At 49.1% G+C, this 23,918-nt stretch overlaps 10 protein-coding genes across 10 annotated transcripts; 7 read left to right on the forward strand and 3 right to left on the reverse strand.

Moving 5' to 3' along the window:
• Positions 1 to 1,888: 1,888 nt before the first annotated feature.
• Positions 1,889 to 3,024, forward strand: N7525_002631 (lipase family protein; the record flags this gene model as incomplete). The annotated part of the gene is made up of 6 exons (XM_002559765.1): positions 1,889 to 1,979; positions 2,037 to 2,164; positions 2,214 to 2,277; positions 2,331 to 2,701; positions 2,757 to 2,801; positions 2,869 to 3,024. The coding sequence occupies 6 exons, from the start codon at positions 1,889 to 1,891 to the stop codon at positions 3,022 to 3,024; spliced, it is 855 nt and encodes a 284-aa protein (XP_002559811.1).
• Positions 3,025 to 4,077: 1,053 nt separating this feature from the next.
• N7525_002632 (BTB/POZ domain-containing protein) lies at positions 4,078 to 5,151 on the forward strand (the record flags this gene model as incomplete). Its single annotated transcript, XM_002559764.2, has 4 exons — positions 4,078 to 4,202; positions 4,299 to 4,454; positions 4,506 to 5,000; positions 5,124 to 5,151. The coding sequence occupies 4 exons, from the start codon at positions 4,078 to 4,080 to the stop codon at positions 5,149 to 5,151; spliced, it is 804 nt and encodes a 267-aa protein (XP_002559810.2).
• Positions 5,152 to 6,749: 1,598 nt separating this feature from the next.
• On the forward strand, positions 6,750 to 8,664 carry N7525_002633 (uncharacterized protein; the record flags this gene model as incomplete). The annotated part of the gene is made up of 3 exons (XM_061212385.1): positions 6,750 to 7,018; positions 7,183 to 7,821; positions 7,887 to 8,664. The coding sequence occupies 3 exons, from the start codon at positions 6,750 to 6,752 to the stop codon at positions 8,662 to 8,664; spliced, it is 1,686 nt and encodes a 561-aa protein (XP_061069406.1).
• A 927-nt stretch (positions 8,665 to 9,591) lies between these two features.
• Positions 9,592 to 11,782, reverse strand: N7525_002634 (PARP-type zinc finger-containing protein; the record flags this gene model as incomplete). Its single annotated transcript, XM_061212386.1, has 5 exons — positions 9,592 to 10,950; positions 11,008 to 11,076; positions 11,135 to 11,306; positions 11,400 to 11,535; positions 11,767 to 11,782. The coding sequence occupies 5 exons, from the start codon at positions 11,780 to 11,782 to the stop codon at positions 9,592 to 9,594; spliced, it is 1,752 nt and encodes a 583-aa protein (XP_061069407.1).
• Positions 11,783 to 13,054: 1,272 nt separating this feature from the next.
• On the forward strand, positions 13,055 to 13,639 carry N7525_002635 (uncharacterized protein; the record flags this gene model as incomplete). The annotated part of the gene is made up of 1 exon (XM_002559761.1): positions 13,055 to 13,639. The coding sequence occupies one exon, from the start codon at positions 13,055 to 13,057 to the stop codon at positions 13,637 to 13,639; it is 585 nt and encodes a 194-aa protein (XP_002559807.1).
• Positions 13,640 to 13,805: 166 nt separating this feature from the next.
• N7525_002636 (chaperonin-containing T-complex subunit CCT3) lies at positions 13,806 to 15,715 on the reverse strand (the record flags this gene model as incomplete). Its single annotated transcript, XM_002559760.1, has 6 exons — positions 13,806 to 13,898; positions 13,958 to 14,595; positions 14,656 to 15,246; positions 15,300 to 15,508; positions 15,571 to 15,637; positions 15,691 to 15,715. The coding sequence occupies 6 exons, from the start codon at positions 15,713 to 15,715 to the stop codon at positions 13,806 to 13,808; spliced, it is 1,623 nt and encodes a 540-aa protein (XP_002559806.1).
• Positions 15,716 to 16,859: 1,144 nt separating this feature from the next.
• N7525_002637 (uncharacterized protein) lies at positions 16,860 to 18,315 on the reverse strand (the record flags this gene model as incomplete). Its single annotated transcript, XM_002559759.2, has 4 exons — positions 16,860 to 17,238; positions 17,296 to 17,940; positions 17,997 to 18,041; positions 18,113 to 18,315. The coding sequence occupies 4 exons, from the start codon at positions 18,313 to 18,315 to the stop codon at positions 16,860 to 16,862; spliced, it is 1,272 nt and encodes a 423-aa protein (XP_002559805.2).
• Positions 18,316 to 18,706: 391 nt separating this feature from the next.
• Positions 18,707 to 20,272, forward strand: N7525_002638 (bifunctional AAA family ATPase chaperone/translocase BCS1; the record flags this gene model as incomplete). Its single annotated transcript, XM_002559758.1, has 2 exons — positions 18,707 to 18,847; positions 18,908 to 20,272. 2 exons carry the CDS (start codon positions 18,707 to 18,709, stop codon positions 20,270 to 20,272), a joined length of 1,506 nt encoding a protein of 501 aa, XP_002559804.1.
• A 264-nt stretch (positions 20,273 to 20,536) lies between these two features.
• Positions 20,537 to 20,893, forward strand: N7525_002639 (putative quinol monooxygenase; the record flags this gene model as incomplete). The annotated part of the gene is made up of 2 exons (XM_002559757.1): positions 20,537 to 20,558; positions 20,607 to 20,893. The coding sequence occupies 2 exons, from the start codon at positions 20,537 to 20,539 to the stop codon at positions 20,891 to 20,893; spliced, it is 309 nt and encodes a 102-aa protein (XP_002559803.1).
• Positions 20,894 to 21,567: 674 nt separating this feature from the next.
• N7525_002640 (uncharacterized protein) lies at positions 21,568 to 23,595 on the forward strand (the record flags this gene model as incomplete). Its single annotated transcript, XM_002559756.2, has 2 exons — positions 21,568 to 22,295; positions 22,344 to 23,595. 2 exons carry the CDS (start codon positions 21,568 to 21,570, stop codon positions 23,593 to 23,595), a joined length of 1,980 nt encoding a protein of 659 aa, XP_002559802.2.
• Between the last annotated feature and the right edge of the window lie 323 nt (positions 23,596 to 23,918).

Consider the following 23,918-nt stretch of genomic DNA (forward strand, 5'->3'; position numbering starts at 1 on the left):
GCCCAGGTTTGGTTGCTCAATCTCATATTTTTGCTCCACACTAGGGCGCGGGTAGGACGGTCTCTACACTAGTGCCCCAATTCAGATTCTGCCCGCAATACATTTGGTAATACTGGTCATATGAATACGCCCGTATCCCACCCGCCGAATCTACCTAGGTAATTCTCGATAGGTGAATTCGTAAGGATGGCCAAGCTCTCGAAGTCTGAATTTCCTATTGCTTAGCTTTCTATACTTTCATCGTCTACTCGCCCCACGGATAGGTGGGTTGAGTGGGCAGTGCAACGGGCATCACATAGTTATTATAAGGAAAGTCAGTATATGGAGTACACGTTTCACACTTTTCTCGCTGCTTGTATTCTATCTTTTGAGGCAATGCTTCCCATTCTAGCTATAACATCAATAAGAAGTGGAATATATCAAGCAAGGACATCTAGAGAATTGTGCAAGGAGACCAACACGATCACATGCTATCACATGCTGAAGCATCGTTCTGCATTGACTTTCTTCATTCGCCCAATGACGTCTTACTTGTACTTGTACAGCGTGACGAAGTGCCCAGGTGGGTCTCGCAATATATCTGTCATCTTCTTGACTTTATTCCTCCACTTTTCTTCCTGCTCCCCCTCTTTCCAGTATTCTGGAATTGACGGCCCTCTTTTGGTTGAAGACCTAACACGCAATGAAGCCTACTGAAGATTGCTAAAAGGAATCCGAGTCATACACATGCATTATGGCATGGGAACCACCGCAAACAGTGCCTCGAGATATTGTCCTTGAGAAATAAACTCGAATTTACCCACGTATGCTCCACCCGACCCCGAACTCGAACCTGACCCAATGGGTTGGTCTAACGGTTGGTCTAACAAATAACCCAGGGTCAATTAGGCCCGCATACCCCTCGACTGGCCTGCGTATGTAAATCGCCGTAGAAGACTGAAAGCAATAACCGTCCACCGGCACAACCCAAATCCCCCTGATTTACCCGTGTCTCAGATTTCACCGGTCAGATTATTCTGTCTGTTTCCATAGCTTCGATACCAGAGGTGTTACACCACAATCAATACCATATATATCGTCAAACGAGTCAACTAAAAGACTTTAAAGGGCCGTATAAGGGGCTTTTCTTATCCTCCATTTTTTGGATTCTTAATGCTTGAATTATCTATACTTTGAATGTTCTATGCCATAAATCCTCACTTAATCTATGTGACAAACTATTGATTAATTTTAAGTCACTACACGGAAATAGAACAATTATCTAGGGAACGTGGAGTGGAAATTCCATGTAGATCGTTAAGGTTTCGTACAGAGTGGGTAATGACAGGCCAGCGGTGAGCCAGGCGGTCAAGATCTACTATTTACTCCGTGCCGTATGGAGTATTAGGCTCCCATTTCTGTGCTTTGAGACATAAACATTGTTATAGTGCTCCACGCGAGGCTATTGGCAGTTATGATTAGTTGAAGAGTCTTTGGCCCACATATTATGTCCCAACACCCTCGTCTCATACCGTGAAAAGACCAAATGAGTCTTTGAGGCTCACGGGTAGTGCTCCAACTCACTAGAGCTGTTACCATCAGCCTGGAAAACTCGTGGAATCCACAGATATTCGGTGGAATGATCATCTGTGCATTCAACATGCATGGAGTACCGGTTTGGGATATCAGCCCCGATGTAACCCACCTGGCGCGGGATTCCTTCTCCTCCGCGGAATATAGTGTGCGAATATAGTGACAATGAAGATAAAACCTTTGAGGGGTAGATGAAGGATTATTTAAAGACCCAGTTCAACCAAGACAGTCTTCCTTTTCTCATTGGAAGACAGATCCAGCAGCCTTTCTGAATATCTGCAGAGCGTTCTATAAAATCCTCATATACTCTTCCAACATGTTGTTCAACTGCCAGTCTTTGCTTGTAGGGATCTCCTTAATTTCCCAGGCCCTTTCTGCACCTATTTTGGAGTCGAGGGCAACTGCTGGTGGGTCAATTCGTCAGCCCGGCGTTATTCGGATAGACAGCTCTAACTTATCTCAAGACGCTTCTGCTTTCCCTGATTTGCACCGTGCAGCACAGCTTTCTTCCGCTGCCTACAGCGGTTGCAGAGGGAACGCTTTTGATGTCACTATTACCAAGAGGATTGATCACCTCCTGACCGGTACCGATGTAGGTGTGGCATTTTCTCTATACTCTAGCAAATGACTAATTCCAATAGGGATTTATCGGATACTCCACCGAGAAGAAGAAGATCTCGGTCATTATGAGGGGCTCAACGTCCAGTATGGAGAGATCAGTTTATGTTGCTGGTAGCTCACAGTGCTAATTAATCTAGTTGTCGATATCTTGAATGACATTGACATTCATCTCGTGACTCCCTCGCTCTCCGGCGTCACTTTCCCATCCGACGTGCAGATCATGAGGGGTATTAACAGACCATGGTCCGCTGTGCACGATACCGTCATCGCCGAAGTCAAATCGCTCATCGCGAAATACCCGGATTACACTTTAGAGGCGATTGGACATTCCCTAGGTGGTGCCCTCACGTCCATTGCCCATGTTGCACTAGCCCAGAACTTCCCGGACAAAGAACTCACCAGCAATGCTCTTGCTGCTTTCCCTATCGGCAATGAGGCATGGGCCAACTTTGCTGGTTCGCAACCCGGTACTTTCATCCGTGGAAATAACGTTCTTGACGGTGTTCCAGTAAGCCATGGTTGAACTAGAGATGCTATATCAAAAAGGCTAACCATGCAAACAGAACATGTACTCGAGCGGCCTTGTCAACTTTAAGCACTATGGAACCGTGAGTTAGCCTATGGATCCCCTCTCTTTCGAATGTTCGATCGCTTACCGACCGTGATCATGAACAGGAATACTACAGCTCCGGCTCGGAGGCCAGTTGCGTGAAGTGCGAGGGGCAGCGAGACAGGGCTTGCTCTGCCGGCAATGGCATGTACGCTGTGACTATCGGTCACTTCTCAAGCTTTGGTATTACGATGCTTACTGCTGGTTGTGGCGGGCTTTGAGTACCAGAAGTGGATATAACGGAGCAATCTTCGACACAGACCGCTTATTTAGGGAAAAGGGATCTCGGATGATTACTCCCTCGCCGGCGAGGGGAATAGACCAGCTATTGGTATAATAGTTAGTTTACACTTATTAGTGTACACTGGATGGTTCATCACCCAATACGGTTGGCCTGTCCATATATATATATATATAATACACAATTTGACGTTAATCACACTCCATCATGGCCTGTTAAAAGATAGACAAGTCGGTTTTGGCAAGGATTGTCGGTCCTTCTTGCACCATCGCGGCAGCTTCAGCCAGGATCGCGATAACCTGTGGAACAGGGCCGCTCCGACTCGCCCACTCAACCTCGTCCGACTGCCGTCCCCGGTGTCAAGAAGCACCCTTGAATCTGTCTTGCCCATGATTTGCCAGCTTGCTTAGGCTCCCTTGGTCCTTCCCTCTGTTAATCTGTAAACCCAAATAAGAAGCCCTATGCTAACAACAGCATCGAAAGAAGGTCGGAACCTAACGCCTAGTAAAGATACCACCGAGGCGATGCAGCAAGCAAAACAGCTGCGAGTTGATAGGCCAGCCCACAAGTATATACGTCCAAATGCCACCTATGCTTCACCGTACACTCTCTGCCATACCACTCACATGTGGCGTTTCCTGCTCCGCCTCACTTAACAGGTGACTTGGTCTCTAGTCACATTTGATATCACCTGACCCCCACATTTAAACCCCCTCTTCCCGTTTCCTTTCTTCTTTTTTTCTTTCCTCCCACGCCTGCCGGAGTCGATAACTGTTCGCCTAGAGAGTCATTTCAGATTCTCGAGTGCAAAGTCATCCCAGAACTGCGTATTCCCCGCCTTTTAACTAAGACTCGGGGGGACCATTTCTGCGGGGAGCTTCCAAGACTCACATGCTTCGTGTGCATGACCAGCAGCGTCAATCCGTCTTTCTTTCGACCAACTCATATCATTCCTTCTGATAATTACAGGTTTATCTCACTTTTGACCACCTTCTATGGGCATATTTCTGCAATAGGGCTCCTTTGCGCCGTTATGTTCAAGCGCTCTTTCGTATCCAAGGATCGGGCGGGTAAGACCGTCAAGGTCGCCAAGAAAAAGTACGACGAGCTAGTTAAGGAGAAGATGAAGCAAAAAGTGGGAAGTCCCTCGATGGGAAGGTGTGTCCTTTTTTTTTCATATATATATAAATCCCGACTTTCGCCCTCGACAAATATAGACACGGATTTCGTGTGCTGATGATGTATCCTTATTAGTCCCCTTACCAGCCCTATCACTACTATGATTGTTGGCCGGGACCAGCGTCTCTTCGCCGCCCATGAAGATGTTCTGTCCGCGTCGCCGTTCTTTAGTGCTGCTCTGAATGAGCAGTTTCTCGAGGACGGTGCAAAGCAACTGACCTTGCCTGACGAGTGAGAAAGTTCTGCCTATTTCGTTTTGAGTACAAGCTTATTTTGAGATAGGGAACCTGAGATTCTGTCATGCGTTCTCGAGTTTTTGTACAAGGGCGACTACTACCCGCGCCTGTTGCGTGGAAAGCAAAGAAACTCTTGGTCACTCGAGAACGCCCAGGATATCAATCAAACTGGTGGCCGTGGATCGAGCGAGCCGACAATGTTCCACCTCGGTGTGGGAGATCTCATTCTCCGAGACACGGCAGTGTACTGTGCTGCTGAGAAGTACGGCCTGGAAGAGCTCAAGCGCCTTGCTCTCCGAAAGCAGGGTCTTCAGAGTGGTCTTCCAGCCGACGTGATCTTGCGATCTGCTCGATATGCATATGACAATACACCCGAGACTGATTCCCGACTGCGCGCTCATTACCTTGCTCTTATCATCCGCAGTCGTAAGACTTTTAAGAGCAGCGGAACCTTGCAGATGGAGATGGAGGAAGGAGGCAAGTTGTTCTTCGACCTGTTTGTGGCAATGTGCAACCACATGGACGACCTCTCGGAGCTGCGGTACGATTCAATTCCCCCTTCTCCTTCTCCCGTTCCCTCGCCCTAGATCTTTGCGTATCCATCTTTACTGCTGACTGTCTTTTTCGATGCCGAGCCCTGAGTGCTTACACTCGTGTCTACCAGCACCAAGCGATCGCCGAGGTTTTTCTAAGCGGTTGCAACATTTCCTATGTACTGGATCGAGCGACTTGGATTTTGAAATTGAACAAGCGAGGCATGCATCTTTTGCACCAGAATGGCACATTAACGACCTCGCATTGGCCTGCGTTCTTGCTTTGACAGCAACTCGACCTTCGCTTCTATCGAGGTTGGCCGCCCTTTTGGTTTGAAGAACCGACCTTATTCGCTTTTAATTGGATCCACGGCGTATCTTGACTTGCGTTCAACCACTCTACACTCATTGAGATTGACCTTTTCTTCACAGTCTCTAATTATCTGCGCTTAGTATGCTGCTTTTGTTTGTGATTCTGCTTTTACCGCTACCCAGGCGATGCTTGTTCATCGCTTAATTTGCTCTTGGGCAACGCGCCCATACGGTGATGAGAAACAGAAATGAAGAAATTCGGCCACCTCAAACAAAGAAAACGTAGCAATATATCGTGATGCACATAGTAATATCGTATCCAATCCTTCAACAATCCTCAGTCTACATACATTCGATATTTTTGTTTCCCACCTTGGTCGCTTTTTCGACATTTGGTGCAATCATTCTTGGTATCTGATATCCATGCAATATTCGTGCTCAGAATCCCTTCCGAGACCATGTGAGCACATCACATCGAGGGATTGTTATTGTGGATAGCTTGCATCGGAGGTTGTTCAAAGCTGGGGGAACAGAGATAGATTTATTTGTATGCAATGAAGTTCTTCTGTAGCGCGTTAGAATTACAAGCAAGGTCGTTATTCGGCACGCATCAAATTGGAAGTCCATAGATACATCTTAGGTCCCCGAGGCCAGTCACAGCTCGTCAACGAAACTGTACTCGAGTTGCTCATGTGAGGCTCCGGACATCAAGGCCACAGCGGCAATGTCGACCATTTGGGGACGTCTTCGTCATAACGGCACGACTTCTTTAATCTTAAGTACAATCAGGGAAGAAAACCTTGTGGTTCATGACTACGACAACCTCCATCGATCATTACTTTGATCGCAGCTAAGATACACATCTGTTTGCCAGGACAGCAAGCTCTCACCTGTCGTTTACACCAACGCATTATTGAAGACCTGGGGCTCGGCGTTGTCTCAATCGAGTCTTCTCCTCTTCCCGTGGACCGTATACCCTCTACATATGCTAGTGAACACATCATTAAGTGATTCATCTAGGCGTCATTGCTTCTGATCCAGGTGCACACTGGAGGAACTATATCCGCAAGACTTGCCAACCATTCTAGCTTCATTCAGAAACTCATTTGCTTTTTCTTCAAAGGTCATTGATCTTACCCTGGTTTCACTTGAAATTATCTCCAACTCGCACAACAGCTGAAATCTGCACGTTGTGGCTCCCTATCACTATATCCTCAGTTCCAACCCGGTAACCCAATGTCATCTCTCAGATTGATCGCCTGCTACAACTGAGCACGAGATCAGCAGCAACCTCACTTCGGCTTTTCTTTCGAAAAGACAATCAATTTCCGGAAGCCTTCTACTACTCACATTATCAATCACTTCCCGGTGGTCACGATCCACAATCATCTTTTCAAAAGAGCAGTGACATCTCAAATACTCCAATGCACGACAAATCGACCAAGATGCCCCCCAGAGCCTATCTGACCACTGGCTTGAGACATCTGGGCAAGCCCCGTCTCCTGGAGCCTGGTGAAACCTTCGTTGTCCGGTACAAGAATTCCCTCCGGCAATACAGAGCCGACGTCTGGATTGGCGTTGTGCTGCCAGAGAAGTTTGGACCAAGCCGACACATAAACCGGCGCCCCGTTGGTGCCCAGCCGGTTGAGGGTGTCTGGACGACGCACCCGAAAGACCGGATATACTCGATGTATCTTCCAGGTCGAAACATGTAGTAAGTTCGGTCTCTTTCCATACCAAAAAAGACACCTGAAGTTGTTGTTTATTTCTGTATGTGTGTCCGTTGGGTTTCCCGCATTCCTGTTGATCAATATTTCAGTTTTTCTGATTACGCCTGTGCTTTTTGATCTATAAGAACTGGAAACTAAATACATGAAGCAAATGGGTCGGACTCCAGGATCTCTTTATTCTCAATGAAAAGACCATCAACGTTCTTCGTCGCGCTGGGAGAGAGCCTGATGCCAAGATATGGGACGACCTGCTGGAAATCATTCGGACTGAGCCTGGCCTCGAATTCTGGAAGAACATGTCTCTTCAGGAACTAGGGGCCAAGGGAAAACGTGGCAAGGAACTTCGTCTGGTCTTGCCAAGTGGCCACGAGGACATGGTCTCCTGTACAGAAAGCGATGCAGAATCTGAGTCCGAGGAGGAAGATGGAGATGACAATGAGGAAGAGGATAAAAAGGACCCATTAAATCACGTGGAGCCTGATACTGACGCTGCGCCCTCATCTAATGGGCAGACAACTATCAGGTCATTTTCTGACCCACGTGCTCCTCAGAGCATTCAGTTCAGACAAACATTGGGGTCGTTGCAAGATGTTAAACCCGCCAGCTCTGCATCTGAATGCATTCCTTTTGCTGACAGAGAGAGCTCTAGCTTCAGAAATACCCAGCAATTCCATCCGTGTCCCCCTCTGATGCCTCCCACTTCTTCTCTCCCAACCTCATCGACAACCAATGCGCCACAAACTACCATGACGCAAAGCATGGTGCCTAAGGTTGAAAGTGACACTAGGTTCGTGAAGTTCTGATGTCAATTCTCACTGCAGATCCACTGACAAATATATCCTAAATCAACAGTGCTGCTACTAGTAGGGTTGCAGATGTGCCAACTCAGCAACCCGTCCAAGAGTTCTCAATCTTCGATCTGACTCTCAGCCAAGCTCTGAAACATGTCTTCCTGAATCAACCTCAAACCGCCAAGATCAGCGATGTGTTCCTAGGTGCCCTAGCTCTCGAAAAACAGCCAGAGCACCTACAGATCCGTGAATACTTAGCCGATGGAGAATTCACCCCTCGCCTAATTACCCTTAAAAACTCAGGCTTTTCGCACCCCACTCCGTTCCCAGCCCTCGATTCTAACAGCAGTACTACCTACCGTTTGGTTGGCGATCAAATGGGAATTGGTCAGAAGTTCAAACTAAACGGCGTGAGCAACAGCTTCGATCTGGAAAATGTCATCATCGTCCTGGGAAGAGTATACCTCCAAGCGCGCCGGTTCGGCCTGATGGACTTGGTCTACCGAATTACATTCAAGCTCCAAGTCGCCTGGAACTGTTACCCGGAGCTATACCAGTCCAAACCCCTCCTTGCGGTTGCTTCGCTTGCTTTCACTGGCCGAACAGAGTTTGATGAGGCGGACTGCGATTACCTCCAGTCATGGCTAATTCATTTCATTGCTGAGGCCTCGGATCTACTCACGTATAATGCTAGCGAGCAGTTCTGGTCGTTGCTCCGAGAACACCCAAAGCTTCAAGAGAAAGTTCTCAATCTTCGCACCGTGGCTCATGTCCATAACCCCCAGCTGTATGGTAATACTCGTGCGCTACTTGAGAGTCGTGGTCTGGGAAATATTTGATGTGCACTTTGATCGAGCGGGAGCAGCGCAAAGAACTGTGTCCCATATGGTTGCCTCAGCTGAATATTGAGCGCATGGGATTCCTCACTTTGATAGTTTGTTCCTTTTCGTTTTCTACAGGTTTCGTTCTCGGATCGTTTGCATTCTTAATCGCTCTGCTTGTTTTTTTCCGCGTCTTTCATTTGCATTTGCTCATTATGATATTCCCCTCATTTCATCATGCGCAATATAAGGATTTCAATGGGTCTGTCTTTTTTGCTTTCGTTCAATTGGGAGGCCGCACAAGCTCACAGCTAGCTTTTATCGATAAAGGCATTCTTATTCCCAGATTTCGCTCGTCTCCAACACTTGTAGTGGCAACCCTTTAATCGTATTTTGTAGTTCGAGGACCACATGAAGTTTGATTCTCGCAAGCCGTACTGACAAGAGTATCTTGGCTCTTGGCCCGCATTGAGGATACTATGTAGTATGACATTCAGTGTCCATATCATAGTGCTGCTCATCTCGAAGACACATCCCTGACTGTAGAAAGCTCCTTACCGCAAGCCGTACAACTGAAAGGCATTTTGGAAAACAATTGATTCGTTATGTCAACTCGCAGGCTAATCGATGGTGAGGACGACCCGGAAATGCATACAAATAAGCCTGTACGCCTGTGCAAACCAGCCATCGCTAAAGGGAACCCGAATCTCACGCCCGGAGGAAAAAAAGATGAAAACAATTAGAAGAATTGAAAAACAAACGCAAAGCTGATATCTCGCTGGCATCCATCGGTGATATTAGCACAGACCGAAAAGAAACACAAAGAACCGATGGAAAAGACCAGTTGTAACACAAAGCACAGAAGACAAGAGTTGGTGTTTCGTAATTCACAATAGTGCGAGATTGTCCACACAAGTGAGACATTAACACGAAGGGTAATCGAGCTTAGAAGTCATCGTCAGTGTACTCAGCCTTGACTGGCTTGAGAGGAGACTCGAGGGGCTTCTCAGGGGCGTCCGCAACGGGATTCTCAGCAGCCTCGACGGCGGGCTCATCGTGAACCTCAGCGGAAGCATTCTCGTTCTTGGGGCCATCCTCGGACTTCACGGCGGTGCTCTTAGCAGATTGCTCAGTGGAGGCCTCGGCAGGCTCCTCGGTAGTCTCAGCGGACTCAATGGTGATCTTCGCGGCGGCTGACTTGCGAGCTCCAGTCTTAGGCTTCTGCTTGATAGCATCTGGGATCTCGGCATCCTCTTCGGGTGGAGTCTGCGTAGCCTTGTCGACGGAGGGCTTGCGGCTGTTCTCAGAGGTAGCGTTGTTGCCGTTGGTCTTGTTGTTGGCACCGCGGGTGCGCTTCGGCTTCTCGGTTGATTCAACAACGTGCTCATCCTTGGAAGCATCGGATCCGCTGTTCTTGGCATCATTGGTAGTCTTCGAGCTATTGGTAGTCTTTGTGCCGTTGGCTCCCTTGGCACGGGTGGTTGACTTCTTGATCGCACCGTTGGCAGTCTCGTTGTCGGCAGAGGAGATGCGTTTGTCGACAGGAGAAACGTCGTTGTGGGCATCCTTCTTGGCGCGAGTGGCGCGAGTGGGACGGGGGTTCTTTGGCTCGATGGTAGCGGGGGTCTCATTGTCCGCAGATGAAGTATCTTTCTCGACGGAGGAAACATCTTTGGTGGCATCCTTCTTGGCACGGGTTGCACGAGTCATGGCCGCCTTCTCGGTGGGCTTATCCTCATCGGCAGGGTTAAGTTCGTTGGACTCCTTGTCAGCAACCTTAGCCTCGGTAGTGACTTTGTTGGCACGAGTAGCACGCTTGGTGGACTGCTTGGGCTCAATGTCGGCAGAGGCGCCTTCATCCTTGGCGATCTTCTTGCCACGAGTAGCACGCGTCTTGGGCTCGGCGGGCTCGGTCGTCATTTCAGTGTCTGCATCGGCACCTTCGTCCTCGGAAACCTTCTTGCCGCGACCGCCACGCTTGGGCGCGACCTTGACCTCGGTCTGAGCGTCGGGGCTGTCTTCGTCCGAAGCCTTCTTGCGAGGACGGCCAGGCTTCTTGGGCTCGACCTTGGCATCAGCAGAAGCAACTTGGTCCTCGGAAGTGTTCTTGCGGGGACGACCACGGCCACGCTTCTTGGCAGCATTGGCCTCGTTCTCAACGACGGCCGCATCAGCGATGACCTCATCATCATTGGCAGCTTTCTTAGCACGGGTCTGCTTCTTCTTGGCGGGCTCCTCTGCCGCATTCTCGGAATCGGTCAGACCATGCTTCTTGCCAGGAGAGGACTTCTCAGCGTCCTTGGGCTGGAAGTGAGATTAGTATCAAATGTGACTTGTGGATACAAAATGGAATCCACGAACCTCCTTGGCCTTGGCCTTGATAGCCTTGACACGCATGCTGACGCTTCCGGGGCGGTTGCATTGGACATCCTATGAAGTATTAGCCGATTCATCCACAGACTTTGTAGATCGAGGAAGATAAACTTACCCCTCGCCATTCCTCATCTTCAACATGGCCGACTTCGATGGCCTTGCGGATCTTGTCCTGGAGCTCCTCGCTCAACTCATCAAAGCCATCAAGGTGAGAGAAATCAGGCTCCTCAGATTCCTCAGTCAGGTCTTTCTTGACGTTCACAATTTGCTTGGGGGTGAAGCAGCCCCTGGATGAGGTTAGTATTTGAAATCCTTCACTCAGGAATAGAAGCCACGAATGATGCTAAGACCACCATGTGTCTTCACAAGGCTGGACTCACCAGTGGCGCCAGGACCAGCTCTGGAAGTCCGGTCCATTAACCCAGGTGCCAACGCGGAATTCACCCTTGGTGATCTTGACCTTATCCTTGAGACAATCACTGGCTTTGCAGCCAGCGCGGCCTTGAGCGGCAATCTCTGACCATGAAATTAGCTATGATGTCATGAAGGCTTTCTCGTTTCCTTGAATTCCGGAGGAGAAGTTATTTCTGTCGGAAAAGCCAGAATACACAGATGATGTCTGTGAATTAGGGCACGACATCATATTTTTGTCCAACTAGGTATTCTCATTTGGCGCAATAGACATACATCCATTGACCAGGAGAACAGCAGTAGGAAGACATGGAAACAGGAGATGAAGGTACTCACCGAAACGGTAGGGCATTTTGACTGATGGTAGTCAATATGCAAGGAGAGAAAGAAAGAGATGTATGTGCGAAGTTGATGGTTGTGGAGTGAAGGTTAGGTACTTATGTAGTACCAGCGCACAATATTCGGGCCACTAGTGAACAGAGGAAGTTGAACAAAGAGAATAGAGACCGTTTTCTCAATGTGATGACAATTCGAAAATAGGAAAATTCAAAATTGAAGTTATTGTAAGAGCACGATGAATAGGCTGCTACCGCGGTTTAAAGCGGATGTAAGAAAGTCTTATTAAGCTGTCAATTGACTTTTCCCCGAATATTGGTTTATATGTCTTTCATTGTTCTCAGTGAATAGTGAGACATAGAAAGTTCTCATTTGGGGAAAGAACAATAAAGAAACAAAGAAGATGATCCCTTCTGTTGCGTTGCGTGTCATACCCCTTTTGAATATCATCCGTTCTCTGGCCAATCAGAACGCTTCTGGCATACTGAGCTATTGTGCTTTGTATTTTTATCTTTTTTCATCTTTTTTTCTGAATAACTGTGTTGGAATGACTAATTAATTAATTAGTTTACCTAGGTAGTGTATATGTGCATTACGCTATTAGACGTAAATGGTCCTGGCATTCTAGCTATGTAGTTAATTGCTTCATTCAGGAGTACTCGGCGTAGGAAAACGGTTAGAATCTAAAGTCCAACTAGATGTAAATTGGATGTTCTTCAATTTTGAAACAGTCAAGGATCCGTCCTGGTATGCCAATTATTTTTCAATAGGAAACCACTTTGAGTCAAGATATGGTAGAACTTGCTGTAACAGTGTTCTAACGTGTAAAGAACTGGCACTCTATGCCTATATAATTTCCTACGGTGGCCATGTTGGACATCACCACTACAGTATCTAGAATAGAAGCAATTACTAGTAGGCGAAATAGAATAGAAATAAGTATCCCAGGCTAAACAATATACGACACAGGAAGAAACAGCTTTGGACAGGGCGATCTATCTACCATGTGCTTATGCCGCTAACCGAAGGCGGTTAGAGTATTCCGACGGTTGAAGGTTGCCCAAATCTACATCTGGAGCTTGTTACTACCTTCTACTCGCCATCCAAGGATTCCCACTGCACTCGAGCAATCAAAACCCACTAAACCAGCATTTTGGCTGTCACCTAGTGTCTCAGGGAAAGCCTCTTCACTGCCAGTGAAAAGGAGAAGACCCCAATTCCTCTCACGCGCGCAAAACCCACCGATTCCACGCGGTCGCATACCTCTCCTCAAACCAACACACACACAATGTCCGAGCCAGGCCCAGAATCCATCCCCACAAGCGCGGATCCACGCAGCAAGCGGCCGACAAAACGCCGCGCCATGACACCGCATTCCGAGGTCGCCAGCGAGATCCAGACACTCTTCAAAGACCCCAGCAAAGACATCCAATTACCGGATACCCTGAAGCCGCGCACCGTAGCGTCCCTCTCGGCGCCGCCGGAGATTGTCACCAATGTGCAGGGATCATCGGCCGGTGCGGGCTCCGGTGAATTCCACGTGTACAAGGCCAGTCGGCGGCGGGAGTATGAACGACTCCGGTTGATGCAGTCCGAGGTGGATAATGAGAAGAATAATGAGGCTTGGCAGAAAGAACAAGAGGAGAAGAAGCGCAGGGATGATGAGAAGACGGAGAAGAATCGGCGCAGGAGGGAGAAGAAGAAGAATGCGCGCGGGAAGAAGGGTAATGGTGGTCAAAATGATACTACTCCTATGGAGGTCTCGGCTGCCCCGGGCTCGATGGTCAATATGGAAGGCGAGGATGGAGGCGCTGTGGATGGTCGGGTGGCCCAGCAGGAAGTTCCTGGTGTCATTTTCCATGACGAAGACTAGTGGAGGGGGGTTGAAGTGCTGGCTGTGTACGATACGAAGATACCCATCTGGATTTGGTTTTTGAATCTAGGATATTCATACAGAAGGAAGACAGCCATGAGGCAAATCGTGTAACATTATGTATGGACCTCGAGTCCAAGTATCATTTTTCTTTTTGGTCTATCAATCATTCCTCGCCGCCACCGCCGCCGCCGCCGGCAATCTGTTGAGCGGACTTTGCGCTGCAGATGTCGTCGACACGGAGAAGGAGACATGCGGACTAGAGAGAGATATGTTAGTGAAACGTAGTATGAAAAAAAAAAAAAGTAGGGAGCTTACCTCGACCGCAGTCTTGATGCTCTGAAGCTTGACGGCTTCCGGCTCCCAAACACCGTACTGCTTCATATCAACCAAGTTGCCAGACTCGCCATCCAGACCCCAGGAGTGGTGGCCCTCGACGTGCTTGGCACGGAGACTGGTAAGCACACGGATGGGGCTGGAACCAGCGTTCTGGGCCAATGTCCGGGGAATGACCTCCATAGCGTCGGCAACAGCCTTGTATGGCCATTGCTGGACACCCTCAACGGAGCGGGCAAGCTGGCTGAGCTTCACGGAGACAGCCATCTCAGTAGCACCACCACCGGGAGACAGACGAGGGTGGAAGATAACATTGCGAGCAACGGACATGGCATCCTGCAAGTTGCGCTCAACCTCGTTAAGGATATCCTTGGAGGGGCCGCGCAGCAGGATTGTGCAGGCCTTCGGGGACTTGCACTTGCGCAAGAATGTGAAGTACTCATCACCAATCTTCTCAATCTCGAACAGTCCGCACCCAGTACCAATATCGGACTCCTGGATGTCATCGACACGGTTGACGATGGTAGCACCGCTTGCACGGGCAATACGGTTGTTGTCGGTCTTTCGCACACGGCGGAGGGCTGTGATGTTGGCCTTCACCAGGAAGTGCTGTGCAAGATCTAGTAAAGCTCGGTGGTTAGAACATTCAATCAATCACCCTGATCAGTCCACTTTCTTACCGGAAACACCCTTCTCAGTGATAACGACGTCAGGCTTGAAAGCCAGAATGGCCTCGCACATGTGCTTGACCTGCTCTTCCTCAATCTGGAGAATACGGTTCCAGTCATCCTCCTTGGAGATCTCAATGTTGGTCTGGGACTCGCCCTTCTTGTACTCCAGGGGGCAATCCAGGAGAAGAACACGGGGGTTTTCGATTCTGCGACGCATCTTGGGATGCGTGATATCCTTGTTGACCATCACACCGTCAATCACCTCAGAGTCCTCGATTTGACCACCGGGGACCTTCTCAATGCGGGCGTAGCGCTTGATGTCGACTTCCTGCTTTCCACTACCAATATCGAAGGAGACGGTTCGCACGGCGTTCAATGCGAGGCTGCACATGAGCTCTGACCAGCGGGACACGAACTTGGTTCCGATGGAGGACTGAATAAGGCTGTACATGGCCTTGTCATCGTGAATGTCAACGGGTGTCGAGACCTCCTCCACGATCTGAAGGGCATCGGCGAGGGCACGCTTGAAAGCCTGGATGATAACGACGGGGTGGATGTTGCGTTCGAGTTGGGGGATGGCCTGGGCGAGCATTTCACCGGCTACAGAATATCAGCATTCGCCATCGGGTCTTCCAAGATGAATATTCTCATACCAAGGATGATGACTGTTGTGGTACCATCTCCGACCTCCTCGTCCTGAGTACGGCTGAGCTCGATCATGCTCTTGGCCGCAGGGTGCGACACTTCAATCTCTCGCAGAATAGCGTGGCCATCGTTGGTCAATACAATACCACCCATAGGGTCAAGCAGCATCTTCAACATCGCCTTGGGTCCGAGACATGACCGAATGATATCCGCAACACTGGTGTTTATTGAATTAGCATCGGTCAGGGGAGAACAACGGAGAATCGAGGGGTAGCGCACGTCTTCGCCGCGGTAATGTTAGACATCTGTGCTTTCCGACCAACCTGGCGCTCGCCGGAATTGGTGTCTGGATGATCTGTTAGCACTTAAAGGGGAGCAACTCGATGGGGGGTAACATACTCATCACCACCACCGGAGCCTGCATATTGGCGGTGTTTTGTTGTAGTTTGGGTGGGAATAGGGTATAAAACGGTCTTTATCTCTTGCCAATATCCAAAAAATATTGCACGAAGATGATAATCCAAGAGTTCCGACTTCAACGCTGTTCGCCCGCATTCCATCAAATTTCCAGGCGAAGTGGGAGCTACCTCGGACTAGTCCATATACGGCTAGCGTTCCGCCCTGACAAACCAGGCAAACATCCCCAACTTGGTTATCTAGTTTACATCTTAACATTTGGACTCTACAGGTGTACAAGGTTGTAGTTCAATATATAGAGTCGTAATTGGTCTATTTCATTGTGTGTCGCTACAAAATTTAAATGGTCCCTGGAAGAAGGCACATTGTAGAGACGAATCAGCTTCGAAAATCGCCACCTCCGACTCCAGCATGCGAAGCGGCTTCGTTACCACATAGCATAGATTGAGAGGCACCGGGTGATTCGAAGAAGTTCAACATGAGAATGAATTGGCGAGTATGAGACGGCATGATAGCGCAGCTCGTGTTATGGGCCATTTTCTCCCGCAAACCGTAAAGATCTACCAGCAAATGTAGCTAGGTACGCAGTCTTCTATTCGTCAGCGTCCTCGGCCTGGTGTTCATTATCTCAGGCTTGGAATTTGTTCGTTTGGCTTCCTCATGCCCAGATGAAATCTTTAACTTTCCGGGAGTTTGGGTCTCGCCGACTCTGGTTTTGTGCACCTCTTCCTTCTATAGCCAGGTGTAACGGCCTTGCATTTTCACTTGCGTCGGAAAACCTTTGGAAAGGTCCCTGTGTGTATCCGTGGCCTTTTCTTGAGAACGAGAGTGCTGGTAGTAGCCTGCAATGGCGTTTCTTTCGTTTCACGAAAGAACATTCATCAACAACCAAGAAATTATGTAGGAAGCTAGGTAAGCATGACGACGAAACCACACAACCAACATTCTGGGTAAATTTGTCAGGTATTATCGACAGCCTCAAGTGAAAATAGAAACGGTAATTAGCAGAAGTATGAGCCAAGGGTACAAGATGCGCTGATGCGTGAAGGGCGATGTTCAGATATGAAAACATACAAAAAGAAAAAAAGAAGAAATCACAAGCACGGGCCTAGACAGGCCATGGAAGTAATGTACACGAGACGGGGTTTCGTTCAGAACTCCCGGCTCTCCCCAATATCACACACATCAAAAACACCAGTCTCGGCGATATCATGTTTTTTCAGTGCCTCCTTGAGCTTTTTGGGAGGTTCAAGCACATCCTCCTCAGTAAGTACCCAAGTGCCCCAGTGCATGCCCAATGCCTTCTTGCACTTGGTATCTTTGAAGATGCGAACAGCGTCGTGGGGGTCGGAATGTGCTGCACTGAAAATATGACGAGGGGCGTATGCTCCAATGGGGATTAAGCCAAGATCAAATGGTCCACGGAACTCCCCTACCTGCTCGAAAGCAGGACAAATTGGGAAATTGTACTTGGGGTCCCAATCATCCTCCCCTTCTGGTAGCTCGTCCACTGCCCTGTAGCCGGAATCACTGGAGTGGAGGTTAGCAAAGCAACATTCTGATGTGGATTTGGGGAGCTTATCATACCCAGCAAAATACACCTTGCTACCACCGGACTCAATGGCCCAGGAAGCCCATAGTGTCTTGTATTTGTCGAAAGGACTGCGCGCAGTAACATGCTGACAAGGCAGACAACTGATGCGTGCCTTGATATCGGCTGTGGCAGAAGCTTCGCCTACTGGTTCAACTTGGGGGTCTTTTCCCTCCTTGGGTGACATTGCAATATCACGCTCATCCCACCAATCCAGCTCGGTTACGTTTTCGATGCCTGAGCTGTGGAACCAAGACTTGTTACCTAGTGGCGCGAAGAAATGGCAATTGGGGTGTCGTTTCGCGATCTCCGACACAGTTGGGTAGGACAGATGGTCGTAGTGGTTGTGGGAGATGACCACCGCGTCAATGACAGGGATATCCTTGATCTGACATGGAGGCTCAGTGTAGCGCTTGGGACCTAGATGATATGGTCCGCAGCACGGTCCACAACGCGCTTCAAACACTGGGTCAAACAGCACTCGGAGACCGCTGGGGAACTCCACATAATAGCACGCATGTCCAAGCCATGTTGCGCGCAGCTTGGGGGTATCTCTGCTGGGAAGAAATTCGGGCTTGCGAACAGTGACGGTTGGCGGGGTGGTATCGGGATTGTTCGCTTTGCCCTTCAATCGACGAGTGCTGTAATTTCACGCGTTAGAGACTTGCTTGCTTCAATGTTCGAGAATAATACTTACATCATCATTTGCATGATATCTTTCGAATCCATATCGCGGAAAGACCTGCGACACGGCGGTACTGGTTAGTCTATGCGACCAAAGATGGAAAACCCAAGTCACAGAGTCTCACTTACTCCCACGGATTTCTGAATCCGTTCTTTCCATGATGACTTTTCTCCAAGACATCTTCTGGGCTAGGTCTAGCGGGGGATTTCGCCACGGTCAGCGCATATAGCACTTCGGTAGTAGGTGGGGTGCTCATGTTGCGGATTGTTGGATAAATAGCGCGTCCGTACCGTGTCCGCCGAGTAAGCGGGGACCGGAAGAAGGGTCGCATGGGAGGTCAAGGCTCTTATAGAGAGGAACCCCCTCGTTCAGACAACGAACAAGAAGGCTTTTGGGAAGAGGAATGCAATACGCAGAAAGTTATTTTTTAATTCCGATATCTCCGACGTTAGGCTTCCGCCGACGCGTGTGAACACCGCCCCCGGAGTGTAAACTCATACCTCCGCCTCCATCTTGAATACTTCGACATCGGTCAAAGTGGTGCATTCCAACCTTGGCAGGTGTTGTAGAAGTAGTAGTTCACCCAGATGTCGTTGATTGGCCCATGGACTTCGCCGTGACACGACCACGGGTACGTCAAATTCTCGGCCCGTCGTAACTCCGATATCTGAGCTTATCGATCGTTTCGGTATTCGCGATCTTCACGACACTGTTGATTTGGTATGGAGCCAAATGCGGTTCCTAGTGCTGCGCCGTCTGCGGGCGACCTGATTCTGCAGCAGAGAACACAGGCCCTAGAGTCGGCGCAGAAAGGCGACGGAAGCCTCCTCTCGCAGCTAACCAATAATCCCTTGTTCACAGCGGTATGAGACCTGGTAGTGTTTCGCTCCTCCGGCGATGTGCTAATATTGTTATCTTGCTAGGGATTCGGCCTTGCAGGTCTCGGGGCAGGTTTGACTTTTGCACAGAAAGGCGTGCGACATGGCGCTGCTCTTCTCCGCCGGCGGATGCTGGTGGACGTCGAGATCAACATCAAAGACGACTCCTATCCGTGGTTTCTACACTGGATGACTCTTTACCAAAAATCACAGCTCAATGCAAGTAAAGCTGCAGCGAATAGCTCTACCTATATGGACCGATTCCTCCAAAAGATCACACCCGGAATGCGCCACCTCTCCATCCAAACCCAGAAGGTCGAACATTCGAACGGAGCAATTCACACACACTTTTCGCTGATCCCGGGGCCTGGAAAGCACATTTTACGGTACAAGAATGCGTTTGTCTTTGTCAACCGTATGCGCGAGTCGAAGTCCCGTGACATTCAAACTGGAAAGCCATGGGAGACAATCACCCTCACCACCCTTTATTCTCAACGCCACATTTTCGAGGATCTCTTCACCGAAGCCCATGCATACGCCGCGAAAGGCCATGAAGGCAAGACGACAATCTATAACAGCTGGGGCACCGAGTGGAAACCATTTGGAAATCCGCGCCGGAAGCGTCCATTGGAGTCGGTTATCCTCCATGAGGGAGTCAAGGAACGGGTCGTTGCGGATGTGGAAGATTTCATTTCAAGTTCATCATGGTATCACGACCGTGGAATCCCATACCGACGAGGATATCTTTTGTACGGTCCTCCGGGTACCGGCAAGAGTTCTTTTATCCAGGCACTGGCGGGCGAGTTGGATTACGACATCGCCATTCTGAACCTGAGCGAGCGTGGCTTGACAGATGACCGATTAAATCATCTGCTCACGATTGTTCCCAATCGAACGCTGGTTCTGTTGGAAGATGTGGATGCCGCGTTCTCGAACCGCCGCGAGCAAAGCGACGCAGATGGTTACCGCGGGGCCAATGTGACTTTCTCGGGACTGCTCAATGCACTTGACGGAGTCGCCAGTGCGGAGGAACGCATCATTTTCCTTACTACCAACCACGTCGAACGACTCGATGAGGCGTTGGTGCGTCCTGGGCGTGTGGATATGACTGTCCGTTTGGGCGAAGTGACTCGTTACCAGGTCGGATGCCTATGGGATCGATTCTATCAAGATCTCGATACAGACGGGGTTTATCGCAAACTTTTCTTGGATCGGCTTCAGGAGCTTGGCTTGATCGAAGATGAATCGGGCAACAAGGCTGATCGGTCTATTACCACCAGCGCAGCTGCTCTCCAAGGGTTATTCTTGTATAACAAGGGTAACATGGAGGGTGCGATTTCCATGGCGGAGGGTCTGACCTACAGTGTGCACACTGAGGCCTTGGGTCAAGACCAAGGGAAGAACGAGTAATTGTACACTATCATGTAAATAAGATCATTAAAATATATAGACAACCAATTCTGGGTTGTAACATTCAAGACCATGTGGAAATAAGCTTATCCCACCAGATCCGGGATCACTAGGGGTAAATCTCGGGGATTTACATCGGTCCACCTTGAATTCTCTCACCGATGGACTCAATATGTCATAAAGTATTTCAGTACTTAATATTTAACTGTCTCAGTCCATTACCCCTCAATTCCCCTACATATCCCCCCCCCCTCCATATCCATTATGGTTTACACAATCGTCGTTCGTATGTGAATATCCCTGCCAGTGCTACTTCCCATGCTAACAACAGCAGACCTCCGCGCCAAGTCGGACGAAGAGTCCATCTCCAAGCTCAAGGCCAAGCTTGTTGAAGCCTCCAATGTTTACTCGAACGATAAGGAAACCCTCTCTTGGTTCGTGATGCAGTCTGTTTTCGACAAGCAGGACTTCACCATCGTCGAGCGTTACGCCCAGGAATCGTCGCAGGAATACCACCTCAACAACCCTTACTGGAAGACTTTCGACCCTTACGTCATTCCTCTGTTGGAGAAGGATATGGATATGCACCGCTTGGAGGAGTTGGAGGGCTCTACCATGTAAATTACCCATTTGGTCGGGAAATAGAGAAGATTTTAAAATAAAATTGCATTCCATATCTTATTCAACACTATTAGCATTCACTTCAAGATTGTCCTTTTTTCCAAATCCGAAATATTCCCCGAAGGATCATGACCAACGCTTTTTAGGCCATCGGGTGGCATATACGATATTCGATGCTGTGTAGCAACCTCAGTTAGGCGCTTCCAAAGAGTTTAATTATATACCATGCGACCTATTGATTGTGATTCTTTTGAATTTATCCATTCAAGATTATCCATTTAAGAATGTTCGGAGCCGACAGACCGAATATGCAGAGACCAGGGTCAACAGGGTCAGGGCCAAACGAGCTTATTCCCCGACTTCTTGCAAAAATAACCAACCAATATAATCTCCGGATTGTGATAAATATAGATTCCTCATGGTCCAACCACCAATCACCAGTCCGCATCGAAGCGCCGCTACTGCGGACGAACGTGCCCATCCCAGGATGGGGGCCAATCACACCCCCAATGGGTTAAGCGCCCACCGTATCAGCAGGGTTGTCACACATCTCGACAAACCATGTCCTCTGCTTGGTCGGGCTTATGGCACATATTCGGTGAGAATGGGGGTATATCTCAGTCGAGACCCCCTGTTTTCGCGATCTGTTGTTTATAGCGTTGATGAGTGACAAAATGAGCCAATTTCAATTATTTCCACCTCCATCGCCTGAGGTAAAGAGATCGAACAATCCATTTCGCAAAGGGAAAAATCCAGTAGCCACATCTGAGCCGGCCTCTTCCATCCCTCTTGAGGAGATCAAGGATCCTGGCAAGACTGGATCCTTGCTGCTGCAGATTATCGAAGACACCCAGAGTATTTCACCCCCACCGGGTCATGCTTCAAGGTCCAAATTCCCGCCTGTGGCGGGAGCATCCAAGGACTCGAAATCTCCTCAGTCCATGCACAGTCAGAATCGTCAAGCCAAGAAAATGAACAATAAAGCATTGCCTTCACATGCTAGTCAGAGCAGCAGCAGCAGCCATCATACTACGGCGTCCACTGTCTCTCCGCAGTCATCGCAGTCATCTGCTGCCTCAGTCCCGATGAGGTCAATGTTTCCCCAGTTTGATCCGAAACTGCCTTTCAATCAGCAGGTGTATCATCCACAACTTCCAGGTGCACCACGGCCCGTCAAGTCTTCTCGGAAACCTCCCAAGCTTACCTTGACGACGAACACTGAGATCGACAATGTTCTCGGGCCAAAGACTGTGCCTGCGAGTGTTCTCAACTTCCCAACTGAGGCTTTGGAGTCCGAGGAGGTTACCTACTCATCTATGGAGGAACTAAAGATGCTATGGGAAGCAGCCAATGGCCAGGGAACGCGAGATGTTGTTGGAACATTGAACCTACGCATGACAAAGTAAGACTTGATGCCTCCCACATTGACATAAATACTAACTTCTCCCAGAACAGGACCCGCTACATTTATCCTTGGAAACTCCCAGAACCCATTCTACACACTACAAACATATTCAACCAATGAACTATCCCTAAGCAGATGTGATCCTTCCAGACCAAACCACGACGTACCAATCATGATGATGAGCCTCGAAGACCGCATCCGCCGCGAGCATCCAAACGACGGACTCGTCACAATCCTCTTCTCCCAACTAGCAGCCATGCTAGCCATAGACCAAGCCGACGAGATCAGCAAACAGCACCACCTAACTCCCGCCGAAACAACAGAAGTAGAAAGCGATGCACTCAAACGAGCCGCAGCACAAGAGTCCTGTCGCCTGTCCTGGAACCGCCATCGACGACTATACGAGCTACGACACCCCTATCTCTCGAGACACAACCCGGCTGCTCTTGTCGGCGCCACCGGAATCCCACTCTCACCCGTGCGATCCCAGTCTTCAGGAATGGTGCACATCACCGTCTCCGCACCGTCAAGCGACGCCTCTCCCCGCCAACCGCCAGCAATCATCGTAACTGGCCCCGTCTCTTCGACGGCCGTGGAAGCCTCTCAGCAAGCTGCCAATGCACGCACATCCGTACTCCCCGTCACAGACCCAGACGAGGCACTCGCGTCCTTGGATTTCGCCACGAAAACATTGTCAATTTCCCCGGCTGCTGTGATCGCTACTATCCCCTCTCTATACGCCATCGACTCTCTCATCGCTGCAATGTTGGCAGTCGCCGTCTCAGACGAAGCCACGAACCCTCTCCTTGCAGACATGGTCCTCGGATCCCCAAAGTCGTCTAGACCACCGACCTCCCACACTCTCGGACCATATTCACTGCCCGTGGTCGAGGGCAAGCTGATTACGACGGTTGCTGAGCGCGAAGACGCAGCAGAGAGCATGAACCTGGCATCGCAGATTAAATCTGCGCAGAAAAGGTCCAAAGAGGCCTCGGGAAACAAAATTGTTTTCAAGTTCTGGAACAAGTCATCTTCCAAGTCGCAGGAAAATAGTCCGAGCTCAAAGAAGAGTAAGAAGAAGCAGGTTGTGGTTGAGGAGTTTGATTTGGAGAAGTATGGTCGATATGGGAAGAGTTCGTCGCGAGAGGGAAAGAAGTTGCCTGGAATTACTCGCGCTGTCTTGCGTATACTGTTCTTTGGCTTGGATATGATTGTGAAGGGATTGACGGTCATTGTGAAGATATTGGCTTGGGTATTGGTCAATTCAACACGGTGTGTGACCAGTGAGAAGTTCTGAGCTGGGCTTGGGTCTTCATATTCTATGTCTTTGGTCAGTTTTGTATTTCTTTTCTATTGAACGGTTCGAGGCAATTAGGCTTGTTGTTTGGATTAGTTAGGCCTTTAGTTCTACTGTTATACCCAATTTGATAGTTCTTCGAGGTAATGATACTCGGTACCTATATCATTTCTCTTTGACAACATTTTTGGTCTTTCATAAGTTCAGTGCAAGCTGTAATTTAAGCCTTCCGAAAACCCCCAATGAGAGGTATCTAAGGTAGTTTCTTTGTGACCGTCACGGTAATGCGGGTCTGGACGTGGTCCTTTGAATGGGGACTTTGT

The sequence above is a fragment of the Penicillium rubens genome (assembly GCF_028828025.1).
Source record: "Penicillium rubens strain IBT 27055 chromosome Unknown utg000002l_segment0_segment0, whole genome shotgun sequence".
Taxonomy (NCBI): domain Eukaryota; kingdom Fungi; phylum Ascomycota; class Eurotiomycetes; order Eurotiales; family Aspergillaceae; genus Penicillium; species Penicillium rubens.